Here is a 21467-nt window from a genome sequence, read left to right as displayed (position 1 = left end):
CTCTGCCTCCCGAGTGCTGGGATTAAAGGCGTGCGCCACCACCGCCCGGCTAGTGAAACTCTTGCAATGGAAAATCCAAGACTTGAGTTAACAGTCCCAGAATCCATGTATAGCAGGAGAAAACTAAGTGCATAAAATTATTCTTTAGTCCCACATATCTGTCATGGCTCACATGCCCTTAATAATGTCAAAAGAAAAACAAACAGTGACAAACATCCCCCCCCAGAGTCCCATCAGCTGAGTGCCCCTAAGGCAATAGGGCCAACTCACAATCAACTGAAACCTCCCACCTATGAGCCCAAATACTCTATTTTTTTAAGTTGATTATCTCAACGTTTTGTCACGATATAAAAGTTGACTAATACACTCCAAGTTGAAAATACATGAATATACCTTAAAGTTTACCTGACAATTCAAATTTGATTGGGTGTTATCCCTACAAAGTTGGTGGAGACGTGTAAGAAAGTGATTGCAGTAGTATTGTTTATGATGGTAAAACCTGGAATATAAATAAATTCCAAGAGGGAACCGTGGATAAATTGTGTAGTAATTCAACAAGGTATTAATTCAATAAAATATAAGGCAGCAGAGAAAATGAAGTACTATCACTATAAGTAACATCATGAATACATTTTGAAATGTTAAGCTTAAAGTTAACTTGAAGAATATGAATTGTAGATTGCAATTCCATTTTCATAAAATTCAAAATCAACTACAAAATATATGTATACACACCGACTTCAGCCTCTGGCCTCCACATGGGCCTGCAGGTGTGTTCCTGAAAACACACACACACACACACACACACACACACACACACACACACACACAGAGAGAGAGAGAGAGAGAAACTAGAAATGCACACTCATAAATAACTTTTCTAAACATCAGAATGACTTCCAAACAGAAACGCAGTTTCAAATACAGAATGCTAAACCATAGCAAACTTCTGGGAGAAGCTAAGAAGTCGAATGTCCAGAGAGCCGATTCAGCCATACGCTAGTGTGTCAAATAGGAGCTCTTTACTAAGTACTGTGCTAGATTGTTGGAGACGACAAGGGTAAGAAACAGCAACTGTTTCCGAGAGGTTGCAGATTACTAGGAAAGCCACAAATTGGACACCCAATTAAACAAGTATACACTGTAGGGGATCTTGGCGATCAGGAAGAAACAGGTGAGTCCCTTTCCTAAGAAGTTCTCTTTAGATCCTCTTCTCACGTGGGCCACTTTAAAGACAGGCAGGCAGGTTAATGCTAAATTATAAAAGCCAGGTGGCGATGAAAACTTCAGATCTTTTGGGGGGGGCTCACTGTTCGTCGAAATCAAATCTTCCTGTTCTACCGTGCGGGCACATTACTTAATATTAAATGAATTCATTTATTGTGAGACAGGGTCTTTTTATGTAGTCCTGGATCTCCTGTAAACCACAGAAATCCTCCTGCCTCTGTCTCCCGAGTGCTGATATTAAAGGCGTGTGCTACCACGCCCGGTTTCTTCGTTAAAATTAAAAAGAGCTAATCTCTGCACAAACGTTTGGGCAAATGTCAACAAAGAGCGCCGCGTATTGACGCACGCGCGACTAGGGCTGCGGGAGCTAGGAATGGCCCGGATGGAGGCGGGGCTTGAGGTCCCGGATGATACGTCATGGAGGGGGCGCGTATGTGATGCTGCTGCGGTGGCGCGTTGGGACCCGGTTCCGGATGGTGATGGTTTGCCATCCGTGAGCGAGCATGGAGATCCCCGCGGACGCCGGGACCCGTCCCGTGGGCCCCGGAACGCTTGCGGGCGTGGGGACCCCGCCGGGCTTGCAGACCGACTGCGAGGCGCTGCTCAGCCGCTTCCAAGAGCTGGACAGCGTGCGCTTCGAGGACTTCGCGGAGCTCTGGCGCAGCATGAAGTTCGCGACCATCTTCTGGTGGGTGTGTCTTGCTGTCTGGCGGGGGCGCAGCCCGGGTCCCCGACCTCCGCCTGGGCGATCTCCCTGGCTCGCCCTGGCGCTCTGCTGGCTCGCCCCTTTGCAGCACTCATCTCCTCCATCCGCACTCAGCCTTTCGACCTCCTCCAGTCTTGTTCTCCCTGAATGAATCCACGGTTAGAAACAAAGCAACCACACTGAGACAGGGTCCTCCACAAGTGAATTCATTTAGCGTGCAACAACCAAAACTGGAAGCGCAGATTTGAGCCTCTGTTGAACGCCTAAAGGTGATGAAGCCCAGTTTCAGCTCAGTGGCTGCTTCTGTCCACAGCTTCATTTCCAGTGCTCACACCTTATGTCACTTTCTTGCCCCAGCGTTGCTGATGGTCCTTCACTAGCGCTTCCTGGTCTGGGAGTCTCCGCCCTCTTTTTTCTTGCTCACTTCTTCCGTCATATTTAAACCCAGATGACAGTCGTGTCGTCCCCCCCCCCCAGCCACCCCGTAAGCTCCATGTTCTTATCTCACCTGCCTCGTTATATTTCGTAGTTGGAGACCCAGTATTGCATAATGGTGAAGAATACAAATGATGGCTCCCAGGTATTAGCATTTGAATTCAGCTCCCCAACCCTCCCCAACCGAGATCTGGGACAAGCATTTTTTTGTCTGTGAAATAGACATACAAAACTAAATAGTAGTGTGAAGTTTTAAATGAGGGTTGAATGAGCCAATGTATTTGGTGTGTTCCACGTTTGAAATTAATGTTCAGCGTTATCACTAATTTTTGATTTCCCCCTTAGACTGATCTTTGTGGAACAGTGACTTGATAATTGTGGTATTTCGTCTTGTTTTTGTTTATGATTCATGACCTCATAGTGTAGCCCGGCTGGCCTGAAATTTGCTATCTAGACCATACTGGCCTTGAGATCTGCCTGCCTCTTCCTTTCAAGGGCTGTGTTACAAGCCTGGGTTTAAATATGGTAGAACTCTCGCTCTGTAGACTAAGCTGGCCTCGAACTCACAGAGATCTGACTGCCTCTTCCTCCCGAGTGCTGGGATTAAAGGTGTGCACTACCACCTCCTGGCTAGAAAACTGAAGCTTTAAGATTTAAGGAAGTTAGCCGGGCGTTGGTGGCGCACGCCTTTAATCCCAGCGCCCAGAAGGCAGAGGCAGGCGGATCTCTGTGAGTTCGAGGCCAGCCTGGTCTACAGCGCGAGTTCCAGGACAGCCTCCAAAACAATACAGAGAAACCCTGTCTCGAAAAACCAAAAAAAAAAAAAAAAAAAAAAGATTTAAGGAAGTTAATTTCACCAAGTGTGGTGACATAGGCTTGTAATTAGGGTGATCAGGAGGATTTCAAGTTTGAAGTCAGCCTGGGCTGTAAAGTGAGACCCCCATATTAAAAAATATCTAAACTAATGTTTTCCTGTTCCTTTTAAAATGTAATTAAATGTTACTTATTTACATATTATTGACTGGCCTGGACTGTACAGTGTTGGCTAGGCTGGCCTCTGATGGGATTGAAGATGCTCACCACTAGGCTGAAGAAATGGCTCAGCAGTTAAGAGCACAGGCCGCTCCTCCTAAAGGACCCAGGTTCAATTCCCAGCACTCACATGGCAACTGTCTATAACTCCAGTCCAGGGGCTCTGGCACCTCACACAGACACACATGCAGGCAAGACACCAAGGCACATAAAAATAAATAAATCTTATTAAAAATGAGTGACAACAGGCCAAATGAATGAGGGTACTCATGGACCCAAATTATTTAAGCCTTGGGTGATAGCACATACCTTTAATCCCAGAGGGATTAATTTGGGAGGCAGGGGTAGGTGGATCACTGTAAGTTAGCCGCCATCATGGACGAAAAACAAGTTCCAGGACAGCCAGGGGTACCATAGAGAAACCCTGTCTTGAAAACCAAAAACAAAAAAATAAAAGTACACACCACCTTGGCCAGCCTATTTTCCATTTTTTTTTGTCTTTTCTGTTTCTAAAATCCATAATTTTTCACTGTAGTAAAGGGAAAGGGGGTGACATCAAGGAAGTTTATCTAGGTTATTCTACTAGAGGGGTGGTGGGCTTCTTCTTCCTCCACCTTTTCTTCCTCTTCCCCCTCCTCTCCTCCTTCTCTTCCTCCTTCTTTTTTTTTCTGAGACAGCATCTCTCTGTGCAGCCCTGGAACTCAGTATGTAGACAAGGCTAGCTTCAAATTCAAAGAAATCCATCTGCCTCTGCCTCTTGAGTCCGACCGCTGGGATTAAAGGCATGTGCTGTTTCACCTGGCTAGATTTTCTTTAGGAATCATTTTGGTCTCGAGACTGTGGTAGGTATTTCATGTTCTTTTATTGTGCTTATTATATTTATTGTGGTGTCTCCTCTCCCATTTGTAGAGAGATGTAATAGGTTGCACTGGCTAAAGGTCTTAGGTCTTTGTTTTATTTTGCTGTTATTGAATGACAAATGCAATATATTTATAGTTATGTGAATGTCAGCAGCTTGCATGTGTTAAATGTGTTTTCAGGCATTTTTGATAAGGTTCTATTTAAAGACTGACTTTGTTTTATCAAAATAGGATCTGGACATGACAATCTGCCTCTTGTCTTCTGAGTGCTGGAGTTACAGTCTGGGCCACCGTGCCCAACTTCTTGTTTTGTTTGACACTGGGTCTCTTGTAGCCCAGACTGGCCTTGTCTCAGTATGTAGCCAAGGATGACCTTAAGCCTTTTGATCCTTCTGCCTCCATTTCCCAATTGCTGGCTTTTTATAAATGGAGAATATTTTTAATCTGCTAATTTAGAGTCTATCATAAAACATTCAAAGTTGCCCTCATTTTTTAAATAATTTATTTGTATTTTATGTACATTGGTGTTTTGCCCTTGCCCACATGTATGTCTTTGAGGATGTCACATCTCCTGAAACAGTTGTGTGGGTGCTGGGAATTGAACTCAGGTCCTCTGGAAGAGCAGTCAGTGCTCTTAACTGCTGAGGCATCTCTCCAGCCCCAACTTCATTGTTTTATTCAGTTTTAAGAGGAACATCATGCCGGGCGGTGGTGGCGCATGCCTTTAATCCCAGCACTTGGGAGGCAGAGGCAGGCGGATCTCTGTGAGTTCGAGGGCGGGCGGGACTGACAGCCTCCAAAATAATACAGAGAAACCCTGTCTCATAAAACCAAAAAAAAAAAAAAAAAAAAAAAAAAAAGAGGAACATCACACTGGCTTTTGTGTTTGGTGAATGGGAGGATGGGTTATGTTGGGTTATTTTTCTTAACTTACACTTAAGCCTTCTGTTTCGGGATATTTGTACACCATGTGAAGATGTGTTGCTGTGGTTGGTGTAATAAAAGGCTGAGTGGCCAATATCTAGGCAGCAGGAGGTGGGTGGGATTTCTGGGGAAAGAGAGAAACTTGGAGGAGGAATCTAGGTAAGGTATTTGCCAATAGACTTGGAGCAAGTTGGACCTGCTGTACTGAGGAGGGGTAGAAGCCACGTGGGAAAATGTAGATTAATAGAAGCAGGTTAATAACCAGAGTAGTTGGGAACATCCTTTAAAACATGTTCATAATTAATAAGATGTCTCCAAGTTGCTATTTGGGGGGGTGGTGATCCAAAGATAGTCTGACAAGAAAGCTTGCTGCCATGATGTACTTAAGTGCCCATGCTGGTGATGACCAACCAGCTATTCCCTGTCTGCAATAAACCAGGATCCATCCCAGGAAACTGAAAAGAACAGGGAATGTGCAAAACACAAGGCTCTGGACTCTACATATTTATCACTGTGGTAGAACACATTTGGCTATGGTGAAGTTGCATGTATTTGCCTCTTTCCATAAGATCCAGGGCATAGCATGGAAACTTTTAGAAGCCCACCCCCAACATTAAAAAAAAAAGTTAAAATTCTTCAATCACAAGAGAAATTCTTGAGCGGCTTCTCAATGATTCCATTAACAAAAGAAAGAAAGAAAGAAAGAGAGAGAGAAAGAAAGAAAACAAGCTTGCTGCATCCTTCCAGGGACAGAAAACTATGCAAATGCTGGAGTCTGTTGGGGAAGTGCATGTTACACTGTAACAACCACGATTGTTTTCATAGTAAATGTTTTAAATTCTGAATCTGAAGCCTCTTCTACAGTCCTCAGTTTGGCAGCAAGGCTGGTGTTTTGGTGGCAGTGTCACAGTTACTTGGCAGTGTGTGGTGACAAGCATGGTAGAAAATGAGTTCTGGGGCTGGAGAGATGCCTCAGGGGTTAAGAGCACTGCCTGTCCCTCCAGAGGTCATGAGTTCAATTCCCAGCAACCACATGGTGACTCACAACCATCTGTAATGTAGTCTGGTGCCCTCTTCTGGCCTGCACGGGTACATGCAGGCAGAATGATGTATATATAACAAATAAGTCTTTTTAAAAGAAAATGAGTTCTTTCTGTTTGACTATCAAGAGGATCAGGTGTGGCCTCTCCATTAGTCCCCAGCAGTTACAGAAGCGTGTGCCTCCAGTAACTTTTGTCCATGTTTATGTAACAGTCGGCATATCTCCTTTTTGTTTTACAGTGGCAAGATGAGGAACTTGAAAAAGAACATGTTTACAAAAGAGGCTTTAGCTCTGGCCTGGCGCTATTTCTTGCCTCCATACACCTTCCAAATCAGAGTTGGCGCTTTGTATCTACTGTACGGGTTGTATAACACGCAGCTGTGCCAGCCAAAACAAAAGGTTGGTGAATTAGTTTCCCCTAGTAGAAACTTGAACCAAGCACTGTATCTTAAAAATCATAAAGGACTTAGGTGGAAATACCAGTGTTTGAGTTTACATTCCTGAAAAAGGGATCCAGACCATTTCACACGGTGGCTTTTCTCCTCCTGGTTGTAGATCAGAGTCGCCCTGAAGGACTGGGATGAAGTTATTAAATTTCAGCAAGACTTGGTAAATGCACAGCATTTCGACGCAGCCTTCGTTTTCAGGAAGCTTCGGCTAGACAGAGCCTTCCACTTCACAGCAATGCCCAAGCTGGTATGGTGCCTTAAAACAAAACAAAACAAACAAAAAGACGTGGATTGTCAAAACAAGCAGTTACATTTCCTTGGCAGTGGCCTGCTTTGCTCTCCTGGAAATGGGAAGTCTATTAGTGGTGATCAAAACTGCAGCCCTTCTTAGAATAAGAAAAATATTTTCTGATTGTTTTCTTTTCCCTGCAGACAGAATTGAGCCTCTGCTTGAGTGCAGGGTGTTTGTGGATGGCACACATGATGCCAGTTGTTGTGAGTGGGAAGAGATCTGGCATCTGTATCTGCCTGGTTTTTTTGTTTGTTTGTTTGTTTGTTTTTTTGGGACTGGGGTTCTCTGTGAAACAGTCCTGGCTGTCCTGGTACTCAGTTTGTAGACCAGGCTGGCCTCGAACTACTGAGATCCATCTGCCTCTGCCTCTGCCTCTCAAGTGCTGCGGCTAAAGGTGTACGCCACCACCACCTAGCTTGTGTCTGCATTTTATCTCTCTCCAGAGCTGAGGGTTCAGTCCTGAGCTAGGAAGTTAATAAGCACTGAGCTGCCCCCTGGTCTTTCTACATTTGTGTAGGAATGTGCAAATGGGCCTTTCTACATTTGAGTGTCCAGAGGCCTTGACAAAGGTATTTAAAGCTCAGTTGGTAAACAATTGAAATTTGAAATAAAGCCCACCATTTCTTGAGTTTTTTAACAATTGAGACACTAGATCTGAGGAGCAAATCCTTCTGGTAAATCATGTGACTTTTCAAAGCTGGGCAGACTCTGTAGCGTGCAGTGTGGCATCTGATACTTACAGATACCTGATAGGCTCTGAAAATGGATAGCTAACAAGTGTACTTGTAAAGCTGCTCTACTCATGTGAATTTACTCCTAGCTTATATTTAAGCACTTTAAAAGTAGCCTTTAAAAGATGTTTAACATGTTTGAAAGGTTTTCATGGTTGCGTGCGTGCTTGCATGCGTGCTTGCGTGTGTGCGTGCGGAGTTGCAGCTGGTTCATGCTCCATTGTGCACATGCCACTTTGCATGTGTGAAGTTATCAGGACAGCTTTGTGGTGTTTGTTCTCCCCTTCAGCCTTGATGGGGGACTCTAAGGATCTACTCAGCTGAGCAGGCTTGCTTAGCAAACGACTTTGCTCGAGGCGCCATCTTTCCAGCCCAAGACATTTAAAAGACATTCTTTGTATTTAGCTTTCATGTAGAATGAAGAAAAAAATTCAACAAACTGAAGTGACCCAAAAATTTAAGGACCCAAATGATCGTGTAATGAAACTTATCACTTCTGATGTATTAGAGGTGAGTTTGTTCTTAGACTCTTGAAGCTGGGGAAATGGTTTTATTGACAATATATGCTGAGATTATACTCTTCATCAACTGGATATATTGACAGTTTCTGCAATGATGTTAGCATACATTCTGTTAACTCTAGTCACTTTGGAACGTAATTGTATTTTGAATTAGTTTGCCTTTAAGATTGTCCTTAAAGATGGAAATAAAGGACCAAGTATGGTGGTACATGCCTACCATTACGCCATTAGCCTGGGCTACATAGCAAGACCCTGTCTCTTAATATAGAACAAAATAGTACACACACACACACACACCCAGCCCCGGTATTCACACAAGAAATAAAGGGTTTCTGTTTTCACTTTTAGGAAATGCTGAATGTTCACGATCATTATCAAAATATGAAGCGTGCTATCTCAGCTGATAAGTCCATGCCAGACAAAGCCCTCAGCCTGGTAAAGGAGGATTTTTTTGACAACATCAAGAACATAGTTTTGGAGCATCAACAGTGGCACAAAGACAGGAAGGTAATTACTTGCGTGTTGCTGACCTACCCCTGCATGTGTACAGATGTTTAAACGTGAGCAGGGCAGAGAAGGCAGCCTGGCAGAGTGGCTGCCTTGCTGTCCGGGGAAGATTTGGAGGGCTCTACCCTTCTAGTTAGGGCTTTGTCACTTCAGCCTTACAAGTGGCCGTGGGGGAGAGTAAATCTTTTTGAACTGTTTTTAGACCAAGCCAGCATATAGGTTAATTTTGTTTGGTGCAATATTAATTCCAACATTGTTGTAAAAATTTGAATTCATTTCCAACATGCAAATATTAGTGGGCTTCATATAAAATTTTGGAAAACTGCCTTTTAAACCAGAGAGGCTGGCTGCAGGGCCGCACTGGCTCCATTTACTGCATAGTAGGGGACCCTGCACCCCAGTGGAGGCTCTTCTTGTTTGCACGCGCACGCACACACACACACACACACACACACACACACACACACACACACACACACACACAGTCTTGGAACTCACTATGTCAACCAGGCTGGCCTTGAACTGCACAGAGATCCTTTTGCCTCTGCCTCTCCAGTGCTGGGATTAAAAATGTGCACCATCATACCCAGCCACAGAAGTATATGGTATTGTCCATTAGTTAAGGGGAGTTAGGTAATTTAATAATGCTTTCTGGAACTATTTTGAAAATTTGTGCCCTTTAAAAATATTTTTACACTTTTGTGTATGTACACATACATGTGCATGCGTACATTGTGTGCTTGTGGAAATCAGAAGACAACGAGTGGGAGTTGGTTTTCTCCTTCTAGCATGAGGGTCCCAGGGATTGAACTCAGGTCATCAGTCTTGACAGCAAATGCCCTTACCCAGTAAGCCGTTTCTCTAGCGTGGAACTCATAATCTTAACGTTATCCAGTGTGCTGCTTAGTTGTCTGCTAGCTTGAGGAGGCTGGAGTCATTTGAAAAGAGGGGAGCTCAGTGGTGGAAATGCTTCCATTGGACTGTCCCGCAGGCAAGTCTGGGACATTTCCTTGGTTAGTGATTGGTGTGGGAGAGCCAGCCCTCTGTGGGTAGTGCCGCCGCCGCAGGTGATCCTGCGTGGTATAAAGTAGTCTGAGCCGTGGGGAACAGGCTGTCAGCAGAGCTCCTCCCTGGCGTCTGCCTCAGTTCTCATCTCCCGGTGCGTCCCGAGTCCCTTCTCCGACCTCCCTTCCTGATGGACTCTAAGCTGTAAGGTGAAATAAACCCTTCCTCCCCAAGTTGTTTTCGGCTGTGGTCTTTATCACAGCAATAGAACAGATGGTGACCCATGCTGCAGGAATATGAAACGACATTCTGCTTTTTCAGTAATTAAAGGAACTGTTCAACTGTAATCCACAGCTGGCGATGGTGGCGCATGCCCTTACTCTCAGGGCTCAGGAGACAGAGAGAGGCAGGCAGATCTCTGTGAGTTTGAGGCCAGCCTGGTTTCCAGAGAAATAGTTCCAGGACAGCCTCCAAAGCTACACAGAGAAACCCTGTCTCGAAAAACCAAACAAGAAGAAAAGAAAACAAAACAAAAAGCCCTAGTAATCCACTGATTATCTGAAATTAATGGAATTATAATGTGTGTACATTAACATACGTAAATAACATTTTTGTTCTTTCAGAATCCGTCCCTAAAACCAAAACTTAAAGATGGAGAAGAAGACAGTAAAGGCACTTCACAGGAACCAGAGGTCAGCAGCTCATCCCCTTTTATGTGTGACTAATTCTCTTAGTGTAAGGACCCTTGGCTCGGTGTTATGTAAACACGGGAAAATTCTGCTCTGTGTGTCCTGAGGTAGCCAGTCTGCCCTTCCCTGGAACCGCGCAGAGCATTCTGAGCTCAGGTCGGGAGTGAGGTGGTGGCTGTTCTGAGCAGGCGGGGGCAGGGTGAGGGAGGTGCTCTTCATTCTCGGGGGCAGGGTAAGGCCTGTGTGGTAGCTCCCTGCGTGTCAGCCTTCCGGCCTTGTGAGGCTTGGGTGCTTTTGCTGTTCCTTATGTTCCGTGTTTCATCTGTCTAGGGAGCCATCGTTAGGCACAGGCAGATGAGGGAATGCCAGTCAAGAGCTCTGAGCAGTCCCTAAGGCTGCTGTCCCTGCTTCCTTCACGAGTCTTGAAGGAAATGGTCCTCAGCTATGAGGACGGCATTATGCTGCTCGCTGGCTGTGCCAGCAGGCAGAGGATGTGGTTTTGTATTGATGTGTGTCAAAACATGTTAGTTTCTTCTAGTTTACCTTTGTCTCAGATCCTAATCCTGACTATAGCTCCTTGGATTTTTGTAATTTCTCTAATGTTTATGTTTGAACTTTGTTTTTCCGTGTTTATTTTTCCTTCCAGAGATGTGAAAGAGCAGTGTCTTTAGCAAAAATCAAAGCAAGAGCCTTTTCAGCTGTTGCCCAGGTAGGTTCCTTGTTTAATAAATGAATGTACAGTCTGCTCGCTCCTAAGTGGCAGATTAGTTTTCATCCATGAAATCCATATAGTTTAAGAATCAGTCACCTGGGCTGGAGAGATGGCTCAGAGGTTAAGAGCACTGGCTGCTCTCCCAGAGGTCCTGAGTTCAATTCCCAGCCACCACATGGTGGCTCACAACCATCCGTAATGGAATCTGGTGCCCTCTTCTGGCCTGCGCAGATACATGCAGGCAGAACACTGTATACATTTTTAAAAAGTCAGTCACCCAGCAGTCCAGTCTGTACCCGCAGCGCCTTGCTGTCACCTCTTGCCTGGTGCGCCTCTGTACCTCCCTCCTGTAGCTCTTCTCCTGTGTGGAAGCCATGCTCCCTGTTATCTTTCACCTTCTGGGCTGATCCAGGAGGAGTGGGAGTTTGCTTTGTCCCCAAAGTTCAGGAAGTCCTTGGGAATCTAACTTGGGTTTTTATTGATTGTTGGCATTCAGCTGGCTGAGACCTTTGTGCCTGAAGAATCTTTTTTTTAAATCCCGAGTGCTGGGTTTAAAGGCGTGCGCCATCACCACCCGGCCTGAAGAATCTTTTTAATTATTGTTTTTTTATTGTATCTTTTTTCTCTTTACCCATCTTGTATCTTGTTTTTGTTTTTTCTTGGCTGTTTTCGGTATGTTTCTGTTAGGGTGTTTCTTAAATGTTAACTTCTTGGCCATTGATTTTTGTATTTTTTTGTTTTTTAGTATTTGTGCTGAAATTTTTTCTTTATTGAGACTATTCTTATTTTTGAATGTTTCCTTAAACATATTTTTGCCTTTTTTTCACAGGATAGAATATCTGCCATTAAGGATATTAATTTAATTACAGTTTTTGGTGTTTCCTCCTATTTCTTTTGAATCCTTTTCTCTGTTTATTTTGGTCTCTGCTTTTCATTCTCTTGGCTTTGTTCCAGAAGAGCGGAGCTCCTCAGATGTCTCTTTATATTGAGTGACTAACAGTTGATGCAGGCTTTTAACTCCTTCATCTCTGTTTCTTGGATCTAGTCATTTTACTAAAGAGGAGGCTTCATTCCCTCTCCTGAGAGAGGAGGGTGGGAAGCAAGCCTAGCTGCCAGTGTTTCCAGGGCTTCCAGAAGGTCAGTCAGGAGGCGTGGTGTCCGTGCTCAGGCAGCCTGCTCCACTGTGATGCCTCCCTCTTCCCTCCCCTCCCCTCTCCCCTCCCCCCTGCCTTCCGTCCTTTCTTCATTTATTATTAAAACCCTAAGTCTCTCTGGTTTGTTCTTCCTAGAGAACAGACTCCTGTTGTCCTAGAGAGATGGTCCAGTGCCCAGCTTTGAGGCTGGGGAGCAGCACATGGTTCCCCGTGTAGATTTTCACTGTTTCCCTGTGGTTTTTATGCAGTTCTAGTGGGGTGAGCTGTTTTGTAGTAGTTCTTGTGTGGCAATTAGATTTCTTTCTCTCTTCCTTTCTTCCTTCCTTCCTTTCCTTTTTTTTTTTATACAGGGTTTCTCTGTGTAGCTGGCCTTGAACTCAGAGGTCCACCTGCCTCTGCCTCCTGAGTGCTGGGATTAAAGTCATGCACAACCACCAGCTGACTTCATTCTTAATTCTTTGTGTTTTTCGTGTGTGTGTGTGTGTGTGTGTGTGTGTGTGTGTGTGTGTGTGTGTGTGAGTGTGTGTGTGTGTGTGAGTGTGTGTGTGTGTGTGTGTGTGTGACTATTTTATGGGAAAGCAAGCATCATTTTCTAACTGTAGGAATAGAAAGTAATAATCAGTATTTGGGATGACACAGGTTAGGTGTTACGACATTGCTGTACACAGTAAGATGAGTATAAGAAAAACACACCAAGAAAGATAAATGGATTATAGTCTGTTATCTTTAACCAGAATTCTCTTTATGTATGGAGAGAATTTGTTGTCAAATGATGTCTAATGTATATCTTAAGTATCAGATAATTTTGAAAATCTAATTACATCATACCCCACAGGTTGTTTCAAGGCTATCATTGCACAGCTGTAGTTTTTCCCCTTGAGGTACAGCTGGCATTTTACATAATTGCTCTTGAATACTCACTGATAAGGTGTATCTCTGTGACTTCAAGGCCAGCCTGGCTCATATAGTTTATATAGCCAGGGCTATGTAGAACAACTCTGCCTCAAAAAAAAAAACAAAAAACAAACAAACAAAAAACCAGCAACAAAGCCCTTGGCTTGCTGTGGTCTTAGATACCATTAGGACTGGAACTTCCCTGTTCACTTTTCTTGTCTTTCTCTTCAGTGCTGTTCATGGTCCTGACTTTGCGTTGAAAGCTGGTGTTCCCTTCCTGGTAGTTAGAGGTCGAAAACACAGTGAACAAGTCACGGTGTTGTGGGCATTCAAAACCCGTCTTGACCAGTCTGAGTCAATAGTCAAGCATTGGGAGGTACATTACTATTAGTCAGACCTCATTCTTGTGAGGTTCGTTGGCTAACCATTCTAGGTGACAGCAGCTGCATTTTAACAGTGAGAACTGATGGTGAGGCAGCTGTAGGAGTTGGTTACAAAGTAAAAGTCTGTCTGCACAGAAACTATGTATACCACAAGCCTGGTGGTGGTAAAGGGCACGATGGCGTGTGCCTCTGCTTCCCTCTCCTTTGTGGTCTGTCCCTGGATTCATTTTCTCATTCCTGGTGAGTAACTGGATTTCTTTTAATAAGGTGTCCAAGTCCAGGAGGCATCGCCAAGCCAAACTTGACTCTTCTGACTCTGATTCTGGGTCAGGACAAGGGCAAGGCAAAGCAGCTAAGAAAAAAAGAACCAGAGAGACGGCAGCAGAACCAACAGAAAGGAAGAGGGCTTCCAGAAGCAGAGGTACTTTGCTTTAAAAGTCTTACTAAGGCCTGGCAAGGGTGAGGAGGTCCTTATTTCTAGGATGGGTTAGAGCTGGGTGTGGTGGGGAGACATCTGTAATACCAGCATTCAGGAGGCTGAGGCAGGAGGAGTGTCTGTTTAAGGCCAGCTTGAGCTACATATACATAGTAAGATCCTGTCTCAGAATAAAAAGAGATTTGTTTGGGAGCATCATGGAATTTAATATTAAAAATAACCCATTTTCATAGCTTCTTGGGCTCTTGTTGCTGAAGAGAGACCCTACAGATTTTATCAAATTTACTCTTCAGTGTAACTAAATTAGTAATGATGTGTGTGAATTAAGTTACATCTAAAAAAAGGCCAATAAGCAATGTAGTCTATAAACTATCTCCTTCAGTTAAATTCATTAGGCTGTCTTTGTTTTTTCCTTTGTAATAGAATATCTACAAAAGACCTTATCATTTGATGTTTAAATGGCCATGTATTTTAATGATTGAATGTTTCAAAACTTGAATCAATGCTATATAGCCAGCACAGCTAAGGTTGGAATGTATTAGTGATAGAGAGCACAATAGAAACATTCACAAATACTTAATAATTTTATCAGACACACTCCTAGATACCTCAGGGGCTTGGGAAAGTAATTTACAGCCTGTGAACATGTTTCGTTTTTCCTGTATTGAGGCAGTGGAGGGGGAGTCGAAGTTAAATAGCTTCAGTGTATGTCAGATATGATTCTGTGCTGTGAGGGTTGCCAGAGCGTAGAGAGGAGTCAGAGGAAGAAACCGCCACGGTTGTTAAGCGTAGCCAAGAAGTGCTTTCAGGAGCTGGCAGGCACAGTGAAGACAGCTCTGGGGACTAACTCCAATTGTATAAAAATCCTAAGGTACAAAAACAGGCCCCCAAACCAAAAGCTCTTCCTGAATCCAGTTGTTCTAGAATGTAATCATGACCTAGTTAATTGGAATCTATTAATATAATTTATCTTATATTAGCCCGAAAGGGGAAAATACATATAAATTGTAATAATTCTCAGCGAAGATACTGGATACTATCTAGTAGCCATCCTTGGGTTTAAAAACTCTCTAGATTAGGGGATAAAGGTTCAGATAGCCAGTATTGTAGACTTCATAGGCTAAACAACTTCTTTCACAGCTTAGTCATGCAGCTACTGATACAATATGAAAGTAGCTACAGACAATCTGAGAACTAATGATATATCCCAGTAAAAGTACACTTGTAAGTAGGTGCTAGGTCAGGTTCACCACAGACAGCCATATCAACCCTGTCCTGGAGAAAAGAAATAGGTATTCCTTTAATTTTTTAAAGACAGACAGGCACACAGACAGAGAGCCTAACATAAGCAATGATACACTAGAAGAATGCTCTATCTGACGTTGCTAATTGGTGTGATTGGGAACATGAACTTGTACATTATCAGAGAAGCTACACAGTTCTCCTGATCTGTGGGTAGCCAATGTTATATGTAAAAGGTATTCTAGAATTAGCTGGACAAAAAAATTAAGAGCAAAAGTTTTAGTAAAGTTGGAGAACCTGCTGCAGAAGTTAGAGCTGGCAGTGTTCATAAAGAGAATCTGGGAATCTTAGTCTAGTAAGTTAAATAGCGACAGATTACAAACTTTTCATAATACACAAGATAGGAAATCTGAACAACCTTTTATCTGCTAAAGGAATGAAACTTGAAGATGCTCTACTGGACGTCTTTGCAGGATTGTTTTGTTCGGTCCCGGGAATTGATGGGCCTGTGTGCATACCGCCACTGCTCACTGCTCCCGTGTCTAGTCCTCGGCTCTATGAGACAGGCTCTCGCCGCGTAGCTCAGGGAGGCCATGAAGTCTCAGCCATCCTTCCTCAGTGCCCGCTGTGCTAGCATTAGCCCTGTGCCATGGCACCCAGCATGTAGATGTTTAAGAAAAGAGTAATGTTCCTATACAAATGCTTTCAGAAAATAGAGGAGGGAACACTTTTTAGCTGCTTGTTATTGTAAGAAATGAAAGCTATAAGACCAGTACCTTTCCTGAGAAAAATTCCTTGCTAGATAAAACATATCAAATCCAGCAACCTATTGGAAGAACACATCAGGAGCAATTAGATTCTATCCCAGTAATGTAACAAATAATCCGTCATAACTCACATTAGCTGATTAAAAGGGAAAACCTCTCATAGATAAGAGTATCGATAAATCTATTATCTGCTCATGATAGAAACAATGAATTACTATTAGATGGAAAAGAACCTAATGGATTGTAGCAGACACAGACTTTAACATCCTCCTTCATGAGGGTCCTGGGAATTGGACTCTGGAAGAGCAGCCAGTAATTGCAGCTCCTGATCTTTTTTCCAGTTGCATGGGTAGTCACCATTGAGGAGAGAGTTACACATTCTAGATTACGAGATCTTTATCATTAATCAGGATTGTATTTTGCATATATTTTTCCTGGCTATAGCATCTCTCTCTCTCTCTCTCTCTCTCTCTCTCTCTCTCTCTCTCTCTCTCTCTCTCTCTCTCTCTCTCTCTCTCTCTCTCTCTCTGTCTCTGTCTCTCTCTCTCTCTCTCTCTCTCTCTCTCTCTCTCTCTCTCTCTCTCTGTCTCTCTCTCTCTGTCTCTGTCTCTGTCTCTCTGTCTCTCTGATATACCTTTAATCCCCATGCTAGGGAGTCAGAGGCAGACAGATCTCTATATCATTTTGTTTGTCATGTTTTGTTTTGTGAAGACAAGGACTCACCTTGGCTCTTTGTGTAGACACAGATGGCCATAAACTCCTGAACCTCCTGCCTCTGCCTCCCTGGTGCTGGCACTAAACACACACTACCACACTGGTGTAAGAGCCTTAATTTTGTTGTTGTTGGTTTTTTTTTTTTTTTTAGTTTTTCGAGACAGGGTTTCTCTGTATTGTTTTGGAGGCTGTCAGTCCATCCCAGCCTCGAACTCAGAGATCCGTCTGCCTCTGCCTCCCAAGTGCTGGGATTAAAGGCGTGCACCACCACCGCCCGGCTAAGAGCCTTAATTTTGAAGAGGTGCAATTGATCATTTTTTTTCTTTTATGATTCATGCTTTTTGTGTTACACGTGAAAAAGTCTTATCTGAGAACAGTGAAAAGTGGTTTTTTGGAACGTTAAGCATCACTTTCATGACTGTGACATATCCGAATCACTTTGTTATTTATGCAGTAAAACTCTATCAGCGTCGTTTAAGACAACCCTTTCTTTACCAAATGGCCTTCAGACTTTTGTCAGAAATAAAACAGAGACCATCTCGATGGCGCAGCAGGAAAAGGTGCTTGCTGCTAAGCCTCACCGCCTGATGCCAGTCTTTCGGACCCTCATGGCAGTAGGAGAGAACCAGTTTTCAAAAGCCGTCCTGTGACCTCCACATGTGCACTGACACACGAGGGCCCCGGTGTCACATGCATAGTCACAGTCACAAAAAGATTTGACTGTTACTGTGTATGCATGATGCATGCGTTAGAGCATGACTTTGTATTTATTTTAAAAACCGATCAGGGCTGGAGAGGTGGTTCAGTGGTTAGGCTCACTGGCTGGTCTTCTATGGGACCCAGGTTCAGTTCCTAGCATCCACATGGTAGCACACAACTGGCTGTATCTCCAGATCCAGGGGCTCTGATGCCCTCTTCTGGTCTTTGTGGGCATGAGACACACAGACAGACATGCAGGCAAAAATACCTTTGCACATAAAATAAAAATAAAGAAATCTTTAAAAACCTAGAGGAAGTCCATAGGCTTAGAAAGGCAGAGCAGATGGCTTGAAAAGGACAGTGTCTGGGGTGTATAGAGTGAGGCCCATCCTGGAAAAGTATGTTCAGTGTTATATCACAGCCTGCCCTCAAAAATGAGTCAGCATCCTAGGTCTAACATGGTAGGTAGCGGTGAGTGGCATGACTTGAGTTTCCTTGAAAACCAGGAGTAACATGGTTTGGTAGGTTTGAGTTAGCAGACTGCAGTGGGCTGCTGTGGTATCTCAGGGTTAGGAGTGGTACCTAATGGCCTTGGTTGTAGGAACTAGAGGCATCTTGACAGTCACATAGCTGGATACAGAGGCTGATGTTGGGGATGAGATAGGCATGCTAAGTTTCAGCATGTAGACGATGCTGGTGGGCAAGTATGGGTGGAGTGATGAGGATTTCATATGGGGGAAGATTTTCTTAGTCTGCCTGGCCAGATCCAATTCCTATAATGCCTGTCTGTCCTTGAACTTAATACACACACACACACACACACACACATATGTATGTATTCAAGGAGGCTTTGAACTTCTGGTCCTTCTGTCTCCACTTCCTTGGTTCAGGGACTATAGATGTGGGCCACCATGCCTGGTTTATGGTGCTGGGTATTGAACACATTTATAGATGTGTCCCATGCTAGGTTAACTCTCTGCTGACTGAGTTATATCCCAGCTCAACTCCAGTGTTTTGTTTTTTTGTTTTTTTTTGTTTTTTCGAGACAGGGTTTCTCTGTGGCTTTGGAGGCTGTCCTGGAACTCGCTCTGTAGACCAGGCTGGCCTCGAACTTCCCAAGTGCTGGGATTAAGGGCGTGAGCTACTACCCTGTTTTGTGTGATAAAGATCAAATGAGGTATAGCTCACTAATTTTGTCTTTTCTCATTCTCCATTTTACCTAATGGAAGAATTATATTCTATATTCAAAGTACAGGGTTTTCTTTCTTCTTTTTTGTTTGTTTTTTGTAGCTGCACGGTTTCAGCATGTAGCTCAAGTTGCACTGGAACTTGCTATGTGGCCCAGTCAGGCCTCAGACTTGTAACCCTCCTGCTTCAGCTTCTTGAGTGCTGGGATGTTGAGTGAAGCCTTTTCCTTGCCAGCCGCTTTGGGTTTTCACCCTCCAGTCGCCTGGGCTCTGCTGCGTTGTAGTCCCCAAATAACACACAAGACGCTGTATTAATTATGAAGCTGTTGGCCTTGCTTGTTTCTTACTGGCTAGCTCTGACTTAAGTAATTACCCCATAATTGTTAATCTAAGTATTTATCTTACCGAAGAAAAGGGTCTGGACTTCTTACCCCTATGGCAGCTACATGATGACTCCCTGTGTTTCTCCCAGAATCCTGCTCGACTCCTAGTCCCACCTATCTTTTTTCCCTATTGGCCAACAGTACTTTATTCAACAACCAATAAGAGACAGATTTACAGAATGGCATCTCCCATCACTGGGATTAAAAGTTTTCCCCTCCCTCCTTCCTTTCCCTCCCTCCCTCCCTCCCTCCCTCCCTCCTCCCTCCCTCCCTCCCTCCCTCCCTCCCTCCCTCCCTCCCTCCCTCCCTCTATCCGAGGCTGGATCTCACTGTAGCCCAAGCTGGCCTCAAAGTAAACATCCTCCCAAGTGCTGAGGTTATAGGTGTGTGCCACTGTGCCCAGTGACACAAATATTTTAAGAAAAGCTTTGAGGGAGATGAAGAGAGGGACCAATCAAGGCTGAGGATGAAAAAGAAGTCATAAGGAAACCTGGTAAGCTAAAGAGAAAATAAACATTTAAAGGGTTTGTATTCTGGAGTGCATAATTACGTTATTATAATTTCAGTGTTGAAACATATAAGGCTAATATTCTTGTTTTTATATGCAGTTATGTCTCACTGTCTCTAAATATTCCTAGGTAACGCTCAGAATGAACAGAAGGAAGAGAAGTCTTTACACCTGAGTATGCCCATAATTGCAGAAGAGGAGGAGGAGACTTACGACTTCATCGAAGCAGGTACTAGTGCATCTCATTATTAGTGGAGGAACGTGGGCTTGCAGAGGCAGGGTTAGAGCCCTCCCCATGACGGGCGACTCAGTTCTTCTGACCCCTTTCCCTTGGCTCCTTGGAGCATGTCAGGGTTACACTAGTAACCATGCCTACCTCTCTGCAGCCAGCGATGATGCAGTACGTGGGTGCGGACTGCTGTTGGGGGCTCTGTTGGTGTCACTGTCGCAGGAGCTGCTCACAGACCTGTCCTGCTGTGCTCTTGGTCCTGGCTGCTTCTCTTCTAGGAATGTTTTTTTTTTTCTTTTTCTTCTTAACTCCCCACCCCACCTTCCCTGGTATTCCCTCTTTATTTTTTGTTGATGGGGATTATATCTTTTTATCATGTCTTACTACTGTTCTTTCTGTGTCTTGTGTTTAATGATGGTTATTTGTATGCTGGTTTATGTGTTAGCAGTGAGAACCAGAAAGACACAGAGCACATATGTGTTGTGTTATGTTTCCAGGGCTCATTGTAATGGAATGGAAGTCTTCACTTTGTCTTTACGGTAGCCTGGATAACTCTCAGTTTCCTTGCCCTGGGTCCATGCAAACTATAGGGAAGGCATACCCCTGGGGAAAGTTCAAGCACCTTGATAATTAGAAGTAGGATTTAGAGTGATGGAGATCTCCTATCTTATTGGCATCTCAGTAAGATTGTAATCCTGCTGTTTCATTGGAGACAGGAGTTTCTAAACTGCAGTTTCACTGGAAGAAAGTTACATGTATGCCCCAGCTAAGATTTTCTTTAAATTAGCAATAAGGTAATGGGCTCCCCTGTGTCATGAAGTATATGTTAAAAATTAATTATATATCTATAAACTGTGTGTAACATATACATATACATACATTACACATTTGTGTGTGTTGCTCAGCTTCCTCACTGCTTTCCTCTGGATCTTGGCTGTGAGGACATTGTTGGGTTAGACTAGCTAAACGCTTATACAGGTGAAGTGCATATTATTTGTTAAGCCTGTCATTTAAATGTCAATTTTTTAAAAGAATTGATGGAATTCTTAACCTTATATCCATAGAGTTCACTGCAACCAAGAGGAAAAGAAAGCGATGACCAGGAGCCTGGTGGAGTTCTATTTAAATTCTGAGTTTTCTTACAGAAGAACAGGTTTGTTTTGTTCTGAGCAGGAGGCTGGCCAGTGAGGACCAACATCTGAGAATGAGGTCATTTCTGTGAAATGGGAGAGTTGGGATAGAATTTTACTCTGAAGTTTAATTTAACATTTCTGTTAAAAGTCTATGTGAATGGAGATAAAAGTTTGCATTTAGAATGTAAACAAAGATTTGTGCTGTCACCTTAATGCATCACTGTAATGTCTACTGTCCTAGTTTTAAAACATTTTCTTAAAATACTTTTTGTATAAATGACTCATACCTGTCATCTAGCAATGGATTGGACTGTGGTTTTGGTTTAATATTTTATGTGTTATGGTTAAGTGCAATAAAATTTTTTCCCACTTGCTTTACAAAATTTGTGTGACTAGTGACTTGACTAATAAGTTAGGATGTTAACACTTCTTTTGCACTTAATGTTGTATTCCTGTTTGTCCATTTACTAGACAGTGTCTTGCTGTGTATGCTAGGTTGGCCTTGAACCGTCCGTACTCCTGCCTTAGCCTTCCCACCGCTGGGGTTGTAGACATGCACCACTGTACCTCACTCGTTAACTTCTTTAGTGTTTGCTTTAAAGTTCC

At 43.6% G+C, this 21467-nt stretch overlaps 1 protein-coding gene across 1 annotated transcript; it reads left to right on the top strand.

Moving 5' to 3' along the window:
- The first annotated feature begins 1638 nt into the window (after window positions 1–1638).
- Window positions 1639–21244, top strand: Snapc1 (small nuclear RNA activating complex polypeptide 1). The gene is made up of 10 exons (XM_040742932.1): window positions 1639–1915; window positions 6466–6625; window positions 6782–6922; window positions 8104–8208; window positions 8568–8726; window positions 10355–10423; window positions 11067–11129; window positions 13831–13984; window positions 19630–19728; window positions 20793–21244. Exons 1-10 carry the CDS (start codon window positions 1731–1733, stop codon window positions 20825–20827), a joined length of 1170 nt encoding a protein of 389 aa, XP_040598866.1. The 5' UTR covers window positions 1639–1730; the 3' UTR covers window positions 20828–21244.
- Window positions 21245–21467: the final 223 nt, after the last annotated feature.

Source organism: Mesocricetus auratus, unplaced genomic scaffold, assembly GCF_017639785.1.
Source record: "Mesocricetus auratus isolate SY011 unplaced genomic scaffold, BCM_Maur_2.0 Super-Scaffold_15014, whole genome shotgun sequence".
Taxonomy (NCBI): domain Eukaryota; kingdom Metazoa; phylum Chordata; class Mammalia; order Rodentia; family Cricetidae; genus Mesocricetus; species Mesocricetus auratus.
Note: the sequence above shows the minus strand (reverse complement) of the source record. Positions and strands in the feature narration are given on the sequence as shown.

Bases quoted from the DNA above. Each gene is read 5' to 3' on its own strand.
- Snapc1 (XM_040742932.1), top strand. From the start codon at position 1,731: ATGGAGATCCCCGCGGACGCCGGGACCCGTCCCGTGGGCCCCGGAACG. The intron at 1,916-6,465 runs GTGGGTGTGTCT...TTTGTTTTACAG, and splicing joins AAGTTCGCGACCATCTTCTG to TGGCAAGATGAGGAACTTGA. The intron at 6,923-8,103 runs GTATGGTGCCTT...CTTTGTATTTAG, and splicing joins TCACAGCAATGCCCAAGCTG to CTTTCATGTAGAATGAAGAA.